Raw genomic sequence first — 12644 nt, 5'->3', positions numbered from 1 at the left:
TAATAAACCACATGCATCGCATATGATGTACATAATTTTTGGGTATATGGCATAAGTTAACAAAGCTTATACAGTATGCATATTCCAAAGATGGGAACTTACATTGCAGGAAGAAATACGTATTGACATTTACGGATTTTAAATTCTGCTGGGACTATATTGTCATTGCTGGAGTCCCTTGTATGCACTTTGTATGGTAATTACTTCACATGATTACACGGATATGATTCACGACTTTTGTCTTTTAAGGACTTCATCAAGTAGGACTAATTCTTTGGGGCAGACTCTTAGCACATCATTATAACTTGATTCAAAGCACAGTTCTTAAAAGAACCAAAACATAGAAGCCACAAGTGGTGCATGTACAACTGGACTTCGACCAGGCCTTAGTTTGAAATATATGTGTAAACAAACATCACTTAAAACCACATGCAATGCATGTGGGTTTATATGTGAAGGTGTACATGCATTACTCGTGGCTTGCATGTACTGGTTCTTTTACATTCTCAGATTTAGTTTATAATTATGTGCTGAGAATCTCCACAGAAGAATTTAAGTCCTACTGGAATAAATCTGTGCACTACAAGATAAAAGTTGTGAATTGCCTCTTTAGGACATCATGGGACATAGGAACCATACTAAGTGAAAGAGGCTTCAACGATTGAAATAGTTTTCGACCAAAGTTAATTCCTGCAGAATTTTATCAGAAAATGTACACATAATATTTCTTGGAGCATTAGAACCTACCTGTCATTGGAATATGCATAGTAATGTATGAATCTGTATTAGGTAAGCCATATGCTCACAAGTTGTGCATTACCCTTGGCCATTGGAACATATATGAATTACTACTAATGGTAATAACTGCTATCTGGTGTAGGATTTATTGCAAAATCAGCCTATGAGACAAACCATTCTCTCAACCAATAGTGCTTCATTGTGTGCAGAAGAACTATCGGCAAGATGGGCAGCAGTTAAGATTATTAAAAACATGCCACCACAGAAACTGATAATTTTCAGTGATCTGAGGTGTATTTAGAAGCTGCTCAAAATTATTGTCATCAAATTGTTTTTATTTTATTTTTTTTTTGTACCAGCAACAGGTTTTCCTTTCATAAATGGTATGAATATTAAAATATGATGGAGCTATGTAAATACAAGCATAAAGGTAACCGAAGACGAGAAGCTGCCACAGGTATAACAAGATCAAATACGTATAACAGTTCATTTCATTGGTATCATTATCTCTAAATTCCATCATCTTTCGTACACGCTCAGGACTTTTGGACTAGTGACCCTGATAACCAATTAAAACATCAAATTCACTGCAGTACTTTTCATTGCATAAAGAATGCTACATTGAAGTATACATGTAGTCTCCTGTCTTCAAATTGGTTACGCTCTTTTGGCATTTACTATTTGATGACCACCATGATTAGTCCACAAAGTACTGCTAACATTAGTAGACCTCATTGTAATACGCAAGACTATTATTAAAATTGGGATAGATACAGGTTGTAAGCAATGGCACCGAGCCCTTTCGAAATTATTTGCTCAGTAGAACTTTTAATGTATACAATTGAAACTTGGAATGTTATGAAATATAAAAGTAGCTTGTCAGCAGATTGCTAAAAGTTAGTACTGTTAAAGCTATAATCAAATTTATATGTTTCAAACCATTTTAAATCGCACTTAGAAATCAAATACACACACCATTTTAGATATTACATAAGCATAAAAAGCCACATACAGTGTTAAAGCCCCTCCCCACATGAATAAATAAATAAATAAATAGTTCTGATATTTTTCAAGGCTCTGAAGATTGGCTTGTTTTTCTAAATCCGGTGTCCATAAAGTCTGGGTACATAGTAAAAACAAATAATTCTTAAAACAAAATAATTTGATTCAATTTTTATGTTGATAAGTAATATTTTCAACATGATTTCCATCAATATCAATACATAATTTGACGCGTTTTACAAAATTCATGTGAACTCGATGGAATAGATCAGCATTGCCGTCGATTTCAGCACACTGCCTGTTTCTTTAAACTTCTTGACCAATTTCCCGACGGCAGTAAAATAAATAGGTTGACGATATGGGTGTCGAAGGTTAAATTCTTCCACAATTTTACGATAAGACCATCCTTCTCGTCCACTTAAGAGTACCAAATCGATTCGTTCTTCCTTAGACAAAGCCATTTTCATTCTGAGGAGAAAAAAAAGTAAAATTCCCTATGTACCCAGACTTTATGGACACCCTTAGTGTATCATAAGAGAAGCAAACGATGTGTAATTTCAAGTTCATGAGTGTTTTGCATTTTAGTATAATTTCATATTGCCAGAAGCAATTTCCTAGACGTCTTTTATTGCCATAGACGTAAAGAACAGTCCGCGTTCATATGTTAAAAGGTCATAGAGATCAGAGACTATTTCCGAAGTAAGAAAGCCAACTCAGAAATCTCAAAATACAATAACAATAATTACTACGACATGACGGGAATTTGGTTATATGTCAGACTGTAAATTCATAATACCATTGTTAATTAATAAGTACTGCACAGGTAGATCACATCTTGTCTCAGGAAATAACCCGGTAAAAACTGGTAAAACAATTTTCGAACGGCCGTCTTGGCTACTTAACGGATATGGCAAGTTCTACTAGATCTTGGGACATCGTAGTAAATAACAAGAGACTTAGACAAAGACGAAGCAAGATGGTTTTGAGGGGGGCTGGGGTTGATAACTGAATAGCATTTAGGTTCGATGTTATATGAAGTGCATCTCGGTTTTAAGCGAATCATGGGCAACCTCTTCAGGAACGGTAAACTGTCAGCTGTTTGACTCTGATATAAATAATATTCAAAGTACTAATTGGCAACTCTAACATGGGATAGTTGCTGAACGCTGCCAGCTGAGCTGAGGTGGCCAGTGGCCTGAGTTGTCAGTATTTGACAGAAGGTGGTCGAGTGAAGGTGCAATTATTTGCTTTCGTCGTTAGTGTGAGACTTGCGCGTGTTCATTTCTCGGATAGTTTTATGTCGGGGATATTTGCTGCCATTAGTTGGATGGTTATAAAATGTGGCAACCAACGCACATCCAGGTTACCGGTAAGTGTAAGGCAGTTTGGGGAATAAGGTCAAAACTGGGAGGTTTTCTCACCTGTGAAACCTCGCAGGTACAGTTAGCCTACCTGACCGTCGAAAGTTTTTTTTTTCCTTTATTCATCAAGATAACGTAACGTATTTGCCTGTTTTTATTGTATTCGCACAATATTCGTACATTCTTTTTGGTAATTAATGTATTTAATGCTGCTTTGTAATAGGCTGATTTATTAGATGTGATCTGACTCATGCTTTTGGTGTGTTGGGTAGGTATTTTGGGGGGGGCGGGGGTAGACCCTAAATGTGTCATAACGCCATGAGTTACGGTACAGCACAAGTGATGCTTTCCAAGTTAGGTTAACTAGCCTATTTAAGTCTGTGTTCGTTTACGGAACCATCATGAGCTATCATATAGTAGGTAGTTTATTTAATAAACTTTGGTTCAAGGTGAGAAAAATTTGGTTTTACATTTCTTCAGCACCAAACAAATAAATAAATAAAAACGTAATTCTGTATCCCGGTTTAGCACAAGGATATTGTGCCACTACTACAGACTGAAGGTTATAAAGTATAGTTTTTGCTATAAATATGCACTAATAATTAATGCAACTTAAAGTAACCCTTCCATAATATATAGGTAGGCTAACCAGCTTGGGCATAGATACTAGTATCTATGCCCTGACTTGGCCGGGTTAGTCTTATCCCCCTTCCCGAATTCTATCAAGATTTTCAATATCTTCTGCCATTTATGATATGCTAGTTTATAGCTATAACCTCCTGTCTGCAGTCAGTTTATACCCCCAGTCTACTGTCAATGTAGTATACCCCCAGTCTGCAGGCAGTAGGTATATACCCCCTGTCTTGCAGTCAGTTTATACCCCCAGTCTGCAGGCAGTAGGTATATACTCCCTGTCTGCAGTCAGTTTATACCCCCAGTCTGCAGTCAGTTTGTACCCCCAGTCTGCAGTCAGTTTGTACCCCCAGTCTGCAGTCAGTTTGTACCCCAGTCTGCAGTCAGTTTGTACCCCCAGTCTGCAGTCAGTTTGTACCCCCAGTCTGCAGGCAGTAGGTATATCCCCCAGTCTGCAGTCAGTTTATACCCCCAGTCTGCAGTCAGTTTGTACCCCCAGTCTGCAGTCAGTTTGTACCCCCAGTCTGCAGTCAGTTTGTACCCCAGTCTGTAGGCAGTAGTAGTATACCCCCAACGTCTGCCCCCAGTCAGTTTATAACCCCCTCAGTCATTTGGCAGTCAGTAGTTTGTACCCCAGTCTGCAGGTAGTAGGTCATATTTATAACCCCAGTCGGCAGTCAGTTTTACCCTTGGTCTGCAGTCAGTTTGTACTCCCGATTCTGCAGCTGGTAGGGTTGTAACCTCCTGTCTGGGGGGGGGGCATCCAGTAAACATCTGCAGTCAGTTTGTACCCCCAGTCTGGGAGGTTAGGTATTTATATACCCCCCTTCAGTCAGTCCAGTTTATAACCCCAGTCTGCAGCAGTTTTGTACTGCCAGTCTGCAGGCTGTAGGTGTATACCTCCTGTCTGCAGTCAGTTTATACCACAGTCTGCAGTCAATTGTAGGATACTTTATTCCCACAAAATACATGATTCATATTTTCCCATCTGTACATTCTTATCGTGTTTGATTAATTTCTGACCAATATTGGTGGTGCGGACTCCACATTTGTGCTTCCTCAGTTATGAGGAACCCAATTTCGAAACCAGGGTTTTGATGGGGATTACGTATATATACTTTGAGTGAATTGCACCAAAAGCATCGGCCAAATATGCATAAATTACAAGATAAACAGTCGCAAAAATACAATGTTCATGGCCGTAATTGACTTTAGCTGAAAAACCAATTAGTATAAAGGATAAAGAAGTTAAATACAAGTATGCTTACTAATCTTAACATTTCTTAACCTAACCTAGTTTAGGACACAAGGTCAGTGCCTAATTTAACCAAACTGGTTTGCAATGTTAGCATTGCACGTAGTATGTTTCTTACCTCTAGATTGGGAGGCACATCCAGAACGTAGACATTTATCTCAATCCCTGTCTTTCAATTCAGTAGTAGAGACATTTATCAGTAGAAGGGATTGTGGCACCTCTAGATGGAAAGAGTTCTTATAAAATGAGTAAAGTTAGTGCCCCCTGGCCATCAGCAGTTCTTACAGTTAAGCAAGCCATTGTTAATCTTCATCTATCAGCTCTTGAAAACTGTGAGGGGTCACATAAAGTTTCTGCCCAGGAGAAGTTGTGGTTTTTATTAACAAAAAACATACCTACTGTAAGATAACAGTAGAACTAAAAATGATTGAAGAAGCAGTTTAGTCATGAAAACTGTTTTTGTGGGACTTTTTAACTTCATAAAACACTGCTAGTTTACAGTCATAAAGATATGCTATGTGCATAAAATTTTGGAACGATTTCAAAACCCCAGTGATTAATGGAAAGAAGTACATCTCAAGTATTTATATTTTTACTGTTAAATAAGCTCTAATTTGTTATTCACTTTCCCATGATGTATAATGTGAGAAAAATGCCCAAAATGACCATCATTGAACAATTTCAGACAGTGAATTTCATGTTGCCAAAATATTAAGAGTTTCATAGTATTACCATAAAATCACCAGGTCCTCTAGTTCAAGTTTGGTCAGAGATGTCTATCAGGATAGGATCTGGAATCTTGGGTTGGGTTGGGATGTATCCCCATTGAAATAAGGGTTTCTATTTTATTTTTTTTTTCTTATTGGTTTTGGCATGAAATCTCTAGGCCTACCTATGTTGAATTTTGAGGAGACAGGAAAGAAGTAGTAAAACAAAGAAACCAGTGGTTTGTGAGCTAAATAAAGCCCAAAATAATTTGAACCACCAAAGAAACTGCTGAAAGAAATGTCTGCCTAGAAGTATGGTTGTATTTGCTTTTGACAAATTTGACATTTCTGTTGCAAGTCCTTGATTATGCTAACTCTTTGCAACACCCTCTTATTCAGGGCAGTGAGAAACCACTGACTTGGCTGGGGTGTGGGGGGTGTGTCGTTTGTGGTGGTGGTGAAGAACTGAAACCAGAAATACCAGTAACTTTTAATAGGGATCCCAGTTACAGTAGGAAAACTACAACCCCTCCCCCTGTATTCAGCAACAATGTTCCTAGATCACAATGAGATCCATTGTGAAACCTCACTTATCCACTAGAATAGTTCCACATCACATTGGGACACAAGTGTTTGAGAGTTTGGGGAGAACTAAAATGATGGAATTAACAGAAATGCACAATAATTTGACCCAGCTTAAGCTAGATTTTGTTTCCCCACCCAGAGTTCCACATTCTTCAAAAAATAGGACCTGTACTATGTGTATTAAAAGTTTTTGTCTAAAATATTTACAAATGCCATCATTGTCCAGATGGCACAAATATATGTCAGGCAAAAATTGTAAATAGCTTACCTTGAGACATCAAATTCTTCACGTATGTAAATACATGATCCTGTACTTTTATTGCTTGCCAACAAGGAATTCAGTACTATGATTGATAAATTTTTTGTAATTTTTGAAAATGTTTTTCTTTGAGCATGAGGGATGAGTGGGTAATATTTTGAGGGTATCTGGGAATGGGTAGGTGTGTGTCATACAGAGTAGCACTTATGTAATTTTTTTTTATGAAGTAATTGGTAGGTAATTTTTTATCCAATAAAAGCCTCACAAATCCTTGTTTTTTTCAGACTTGTCACATTTTCCCATTCTTTTTAGAAATTGCAACTAAAGACTAGCAAAATCACTTGATTAGTTATCAAATACTATCACCAAAGTGTTCAAATCCAGAGGCAAAATGTGAATTGCAAAAACTTGCAGGTAGTCTTAGCCTAATGTTGAAGAGTTGGGCTCCTTTATTTTTAGTTTAATAAAATATGGAACCTTTACTGAACTGGATGAGCCATAATAAAATACAGAACTTTTACTGAACTTGATTATACATCATTGGTCTTGTTAACCACAAAACTAATAACTATAAAGGTACACGAAGGGATTATGGTCATCATTGCTCGAGATCAGGGTAGAACTCGGCATGATAGTTTAGAATAGCATAATTATTTTTTACTCCAACAAAACTTAGGAATTTTTCACACTTGTTGATTGTTGTTATTAGGTACATGGTAAACAAATAGCTGAGCAGGCCCTTCTGCTAATATTCTATTTATAAAGGGGAAGTATTTGTATGAAGAAAGCATTTCATGGTGTTGACTTTTCACTTAAATTAGAAGTACAGTTTATTCTTTAGGATAGTAAAAAAAAAAAAAAAAGCCTGAACAACCTTACAGTAAGCATATGCTCACCAATGAGATTTTAGCCTTCATTCAAGCATAATTTTTGAGATGATAAGTCAAAAGTACTTTAAATAAGTAGTAGTTTTATCATTTTTAAATGATGTTCCTTTATCAAAAATGAAAACTATCTGGCTTTTAAGTTGTCTCCTTGTTTACGAAGTAGTGACCATGATGGTGGAAGTTACATGTAGATCAACATATTTTCCAGCCATTTGGAAAACACAAGTGGTTAAGTGCATGGTCTAATAATTCCTCTGTGGGACATCACATCATTCTGCTTTGAATTTGCCTAGAGATTCTTATTGATTAATAATTATTACAGAGAGATATTCATCTCCTACCATTTCTGTGTGTTCAGTTTACTCCACCAACAAATCATGTCACTTTACGTAGATTTCCCCTTATAAGTGTTAGGTATTGGTAGGACCAGAATGCACCAATAAAAATAGTTGGATTAGTAAGAAATTTATAAAACCCAAGATAGCAAGTAAGAAAAATATATATATGGTCTATGTAACTGGTAAGAAATGGATATTTGTTTAACTGGTAAGAAGTAATTATTTGCTTGTATGAGAATATAAACCATGTTTCGTGTTGAAAATATCTGATGCCTCACTTGTGTGTGTGTGTGTGTTGGCACTTCATGTCACCACTGAATGTTGACCCCCATTAATTTTGTGCTATTTTCAGTGTTTTGTGTGTTCTAATGATCTGCCATGATAGGAGTGTGCTAGTTGGTCTGTGTACTAATGGGAGAAGGTTGAGACTAGAGGATAAACTCTAAGAAGACTGATGGTGTCATCAGAAGCCAATGCTGCTCCTTTCACATTTATATCTCCTCTTGTATTGACTTCTTCCATGACCTCAGCTTCATTCTTTGGGGGTATTTTCTTATATTCTTTTCAGGCTATAGTTTTGTTGGGGATTAGGAGGAAATGGTTGATGACCAATCTGTGCTCTTTGCTTAATCTTCAGCTGGGTGTGTAATGAAGACACACAAGTACTTTATGGCATTTGGCAGTTCCCAGATGACTTTTGTTGTGGCTGGAGCCCATGCTCTGGCATTGGGCTCTACTGTAATTCCCATTCTTGTTGAGACACCTGCCACAACTTTTTTCAAGTTGGTGTTGGAAGAATCAGGAGCTATTTGGTGGAAAATGTGTAAAGAAGTGAAGGCATCTTTTCATATTCTCCTCATCCTCATAATCTCTGAATTGCTAAGAGATGTAAAAAGAAAGCACAGAAGGTTGTCCACCACAAGAAACCTTGCTGTGCCTCTCTTTAAAGAAGGATAGTGATACCTTTAGCCATTCACAAAAACACATGAATGTGGTTGTGGTGTACAGCCAGGCTCATGATCCTATGTGTCACCGGAATCTGGTTCACAAGCTTAGCTGTGTCCGATCGCCTTTCCTATTTCCTTTATGCCCATGTCTTTTGTTTTTAGCTTTACAACGAGTAGTTGATTCTTTTTCATTTACTGTTTATTGTTGTTTTCAAAATTATCTGAGTGTTCCAATACTGTCAAGTCTCCAGTTAAGTAGTTTTCCAAGTGTGGGAGCACTCTGAATGGTAACTTAGTGCTATAACAGTTTTCCTCTTTACCCTTTAAATTCCTTAGCACCTATCTCCTTTTATAGCTGGACATTAGTTTTATCCTCAGTTTTCACTGTCGCATTTTCTTGTTTCATCTATCATTCTTCAGTTTCCTATGTAACTCCTCCATGTTCTTTAAAGACTTCTTCCTCTAGTCTCTAGGATTGGTTGCAGTACTTTCTGAAGAATTGATATAAAAAAAGATGTAAGTTTTCCAGGCTTTTGAGGTTGCCAGAAATAAAGACATGAATTCCAGCATCTTTCCTTCCATGACCCCCAAATCTATGCAGTTATGTATTGGATTTACAGTACATACTACAGTAGGTCCTTCTGATATATACAAGAAATGGTCATAAGTTTGCTGAGGTTATGAAGCCCAACAACAGCATTGTCCTGACTGTGACGTCGGAAGTCCATTGTCACCTTGGTGAGGGGTGGCCAATTTGCCCTGCCAGTCTGAATCAAAAAGGACATCGGAATACTTTGCTGGCTTCAGAATTGATTGAGTATGATTTACTATAACAGGTTTAATATGAATGATATCACCCAATATATCTGTGTAGATGATGCATTTGTATGCAATCAAACTATGAATTTTTCTTTTCACCAATCTCATAATGCAGATAATGGAATAATCTCTCTCTCTCTCTCTCTCTCTCTCTCTCTCTCTCTCTCTCTCTCTCTCTCTCTCTCTCTCTTTTGACAAGGTAGACCATAATATATTAGCGAAGAAAATTAGAAAACGTAATATAGTGGACAAAGAGGAAGATGGATAAAAGAATTTTTACACAACAGAAAACAGATAGTTATTGCAAGTGATGAGAAATCGGATGAAGCTAAGGTAATATCCGGTGTGTCACAAGGTGCGATGCTAGCTCCATTGCTGCTTGTTGTTATAATTGTAGACATAGTAATGTTAAGGACTCGGTATTGAGTAGTTTCGCCGATGACACAAGAATAAGTAGAGAAATTACTTGTGATGAAGATAGGTACGCGCTACAAAGAGACCTTAACAAAGTACGTATATGAATGGGCAGAGGTAAATAGGATGGTATTTAACTCTGATAAATTTGAATCGATAAATTACGGAGACAGAGAAGGAAAGCTATATGCTTATATAGGGGACCTAATAACGAAACAATCACTAATAAGGAAGCAGTTAAAGACCTTGGTGTGAAGTTGAATAAGAACATGTTATGCAATGATCGAATAGCAATTCTATTGGCAAAATGCAAAGCAAAAATGGGAATGTTGTTACGGCACTTCAAAACAAGAAAAGCCGAACACATGATTATACTTTATAAAACGTATGTTCGTAGTCCACTTGAATATTGCAATATGATATGGTACCCACACTACCAAAAGGATATTGCACAAATAGAGAGTGTACAAAGGTCCTTTACAGCTAGAATAGAAGAAGTTAAGGATCTTGACTACTGGGAAAGGCTACAATCCTTAAAATTAATAGTCCAGAAAGGAGAAGAGAACGCTTCATGATAATTCAGGCATGGAAACAGATAGAAGGAATAGCCGAAAACATCATGGAGCTAAAATTATCAGAAAGAGCAAGCAGAGGTAGATTAATAGTGCCCAAAACTATACCAGGAAAACTAAGGAAAGCACACAGGACATTAATCCACCACGCACCAACATCGACAATGCAGCGTCTTCAATGCGTTGCCAGCTCATCTGAGGAATATATCAGGAGTGAGCGTAGATGTGTTTAAGAATAAGCTCGACAAATATCTAAGCTGCATCCCAGACCATCCAAGATTGGAAGATGCAAAATATACCGGAAGATGCATTAGTAATTCTTTGGTAGACACTAGAGGTGCCTCACACTGAGGGACCTGGGGCAACCCGAACAAGATGTAAGGTTTCCTCTCTCTCTCTCTCTCTCTCTTCTCCAGTACATACACCTCTGCTGGAAAGCATTGCATTTGGTTGAATGAACTGGTTGGGTTAAGGTATAATATTGTGTGTAGATTAAAAAAGGATGGGTAGGTAGCCTCTGTGTAAATAATACAACACACTTAACCATGTTCCGTCATTACATTAATTAGCCTACCCAGCTAAGATACCTTGATGCTGTGCACATGGCTGCAGCTGAAAAACTTACAATGCTTGCTCAGTTTTTGGTTTTGGACGAGAGAAAACAGAGAAAATTATCAAGCAAAGCAAAGCCAGAGTAGAAATTTTTCGTAATTGTTCACAATTATCTTCATGAATGAAAAACTACTATTGTTCAGAATAGAAATTCTGCCAAAATTTCAACATGTATACAGTGATATATTATAGTGTAAGGAGTTTGATGAAGATGTGGCTGGAGGACCACGAGGTAATATATTGAATGACATCTTGATTGTGGTCAGTTGAGGTGTAGGGTAATAAGAAGTTTTAGATATTACTAAAAATAGCCAGTTATTGAATTACAGTACATGACTTTATGTCTATAGGGTCTATATCAAGATTATTATCCATATATCAGTTATTGGGTCATTGCAAGTCCTTTCTATCCCAAGTGATAGCTGTGACAGTCGATTTTGAAACTGTATTCTGTCTGTGAAATAACTTTTGAAGCTAAGATACTTATTCTGGTTTTCATTTGAAAGGAGGATACTTGAGTTTATTGTGGTACGTTCATAAGAAAACAAAGAAGCAATAGAAAAAAGTAAATGAATTGAAAATTGCCAAGATATGACCTGACAGGACACCATAATTGACTTCAGGGTTGGATCAGTGTCGTAAGTGGTTTAAATATAGATTTTCTGGTTTAGTAATATTTTTAAATGCAATGCATATTTTAAGTGTAATTAGTAATTGATCATCACTGTATGGTACGTTGAGTGTTTATTCTCAATTTTTAATGACAATTTGATTGCATCTTTATTGTGCTTCCCCGTCATTAGCAGAATTAAGTTAATGTGTTTTGTTGCTCTTAATTTTCAGTGGAGGGTTTTAACGCAGCTGGAATACTATAGTACCATAAAATATTCTATATTAATTAACTTATATTAACTTTGTTTCTTTTCTGTTTCAGTGCAAAGAGCGCGGAATCTGAATTATAAGGGAAAAAATGGTAAGTATTGCTACTGTTAAGTTAAAATTTTGATCCTGTGTCTTAGAGAAACAGGAAAGGCAGATGTTCTAACTTCTGAATAACAAACGGACCCTGCCAAGAAACCGGCATTTTTTTTCTATGCAAGAGACATTTTTTAATACTTAGTTTAAACTTGCATACTGTGTGCAATATGGGTTTTCCTTTTATTTTTGGAGGTACCTGATTATTTCTGAAATGGAAAATCTTAGCTGGATGGTATTTATTTTGTTTTGCGTATCGGTAGTTTTATATGCATCTTTTAGATTTGTAATTTGTTGTGTGGGAAATCAAAATAATTATGAAACTTGCTTTTCGATACTTGAATATCTCTCTGTCCATTTTGTTTTCATTAAATAGTTTTCTGTGTTGTTGTATTATGCAAATATTGCAGAGATTGAAAATGTAAAAAGTTGTAAGCGTGAAAACAGTGAAGGATTATTGTTCGTTTGACCTATAAGGGCTTTTAACAGATGAGTTATAAAAGCTTTCATTTTGATCTTATTTTGGTAATATACTAGAAG

At 36.7% G+C, this 12644-nt stretch overlaps 1 protein-coding gene across 4 annotated transcripts in view; it reads left to right on the top strand.

Moving 5' to 3' along the window:
* Window positions 1-2932: 2932 nt before the first annotated feature.
* Window positions 2933-12644, top strand: part of LOC135198540 (rab11 family-interacting protein 1-like) — a 93318-nt gene continuing 83606 nt past the window's right edge. For 3 of the 4 annotated variants that reach the window (XM_064226212.1, XM_064226213.1, XM_064226211.1), the window contains exons 1-2: window positions 2933-3109; window positions 12064-12102. In XM_064226212.1, the coding sequence (XP_064082282.1) occupies window positions 3079-3109; window positions 12064-12102 (70 nt within the window). In that variant the 5' untranslated portion in view covers window positions 2933-3078. The remainder of the gene's footprint in view (window positions 3110-12063; window positions 12103-12644) is intronic. The other variant, XM_064226215.1, reaches the window with a different exon arrangement.

The sequence above is a fragment of the Macrobrachium nipponense genome, chromosome 22, assembly GCF_015104395.2.
Source record: "Macrobrachium nipponense isolate FS-2020 chromosome 22, ASM1510439v2, whole genome shotgun sequence".
NCBI classification, from domain to species: domain Eukaryota; kingdom Metazoa; phylum Arthropoda; class Malacostraca; order Decapoda; family Palaemonidae; genus Macrobrachium; species Macrobrachium nipponense.
The sequence above is the reverse complement of the archived record's forward strand: the minus strand, read 5'-3'. Positions and strand labels throughout refer to the sequence as shown.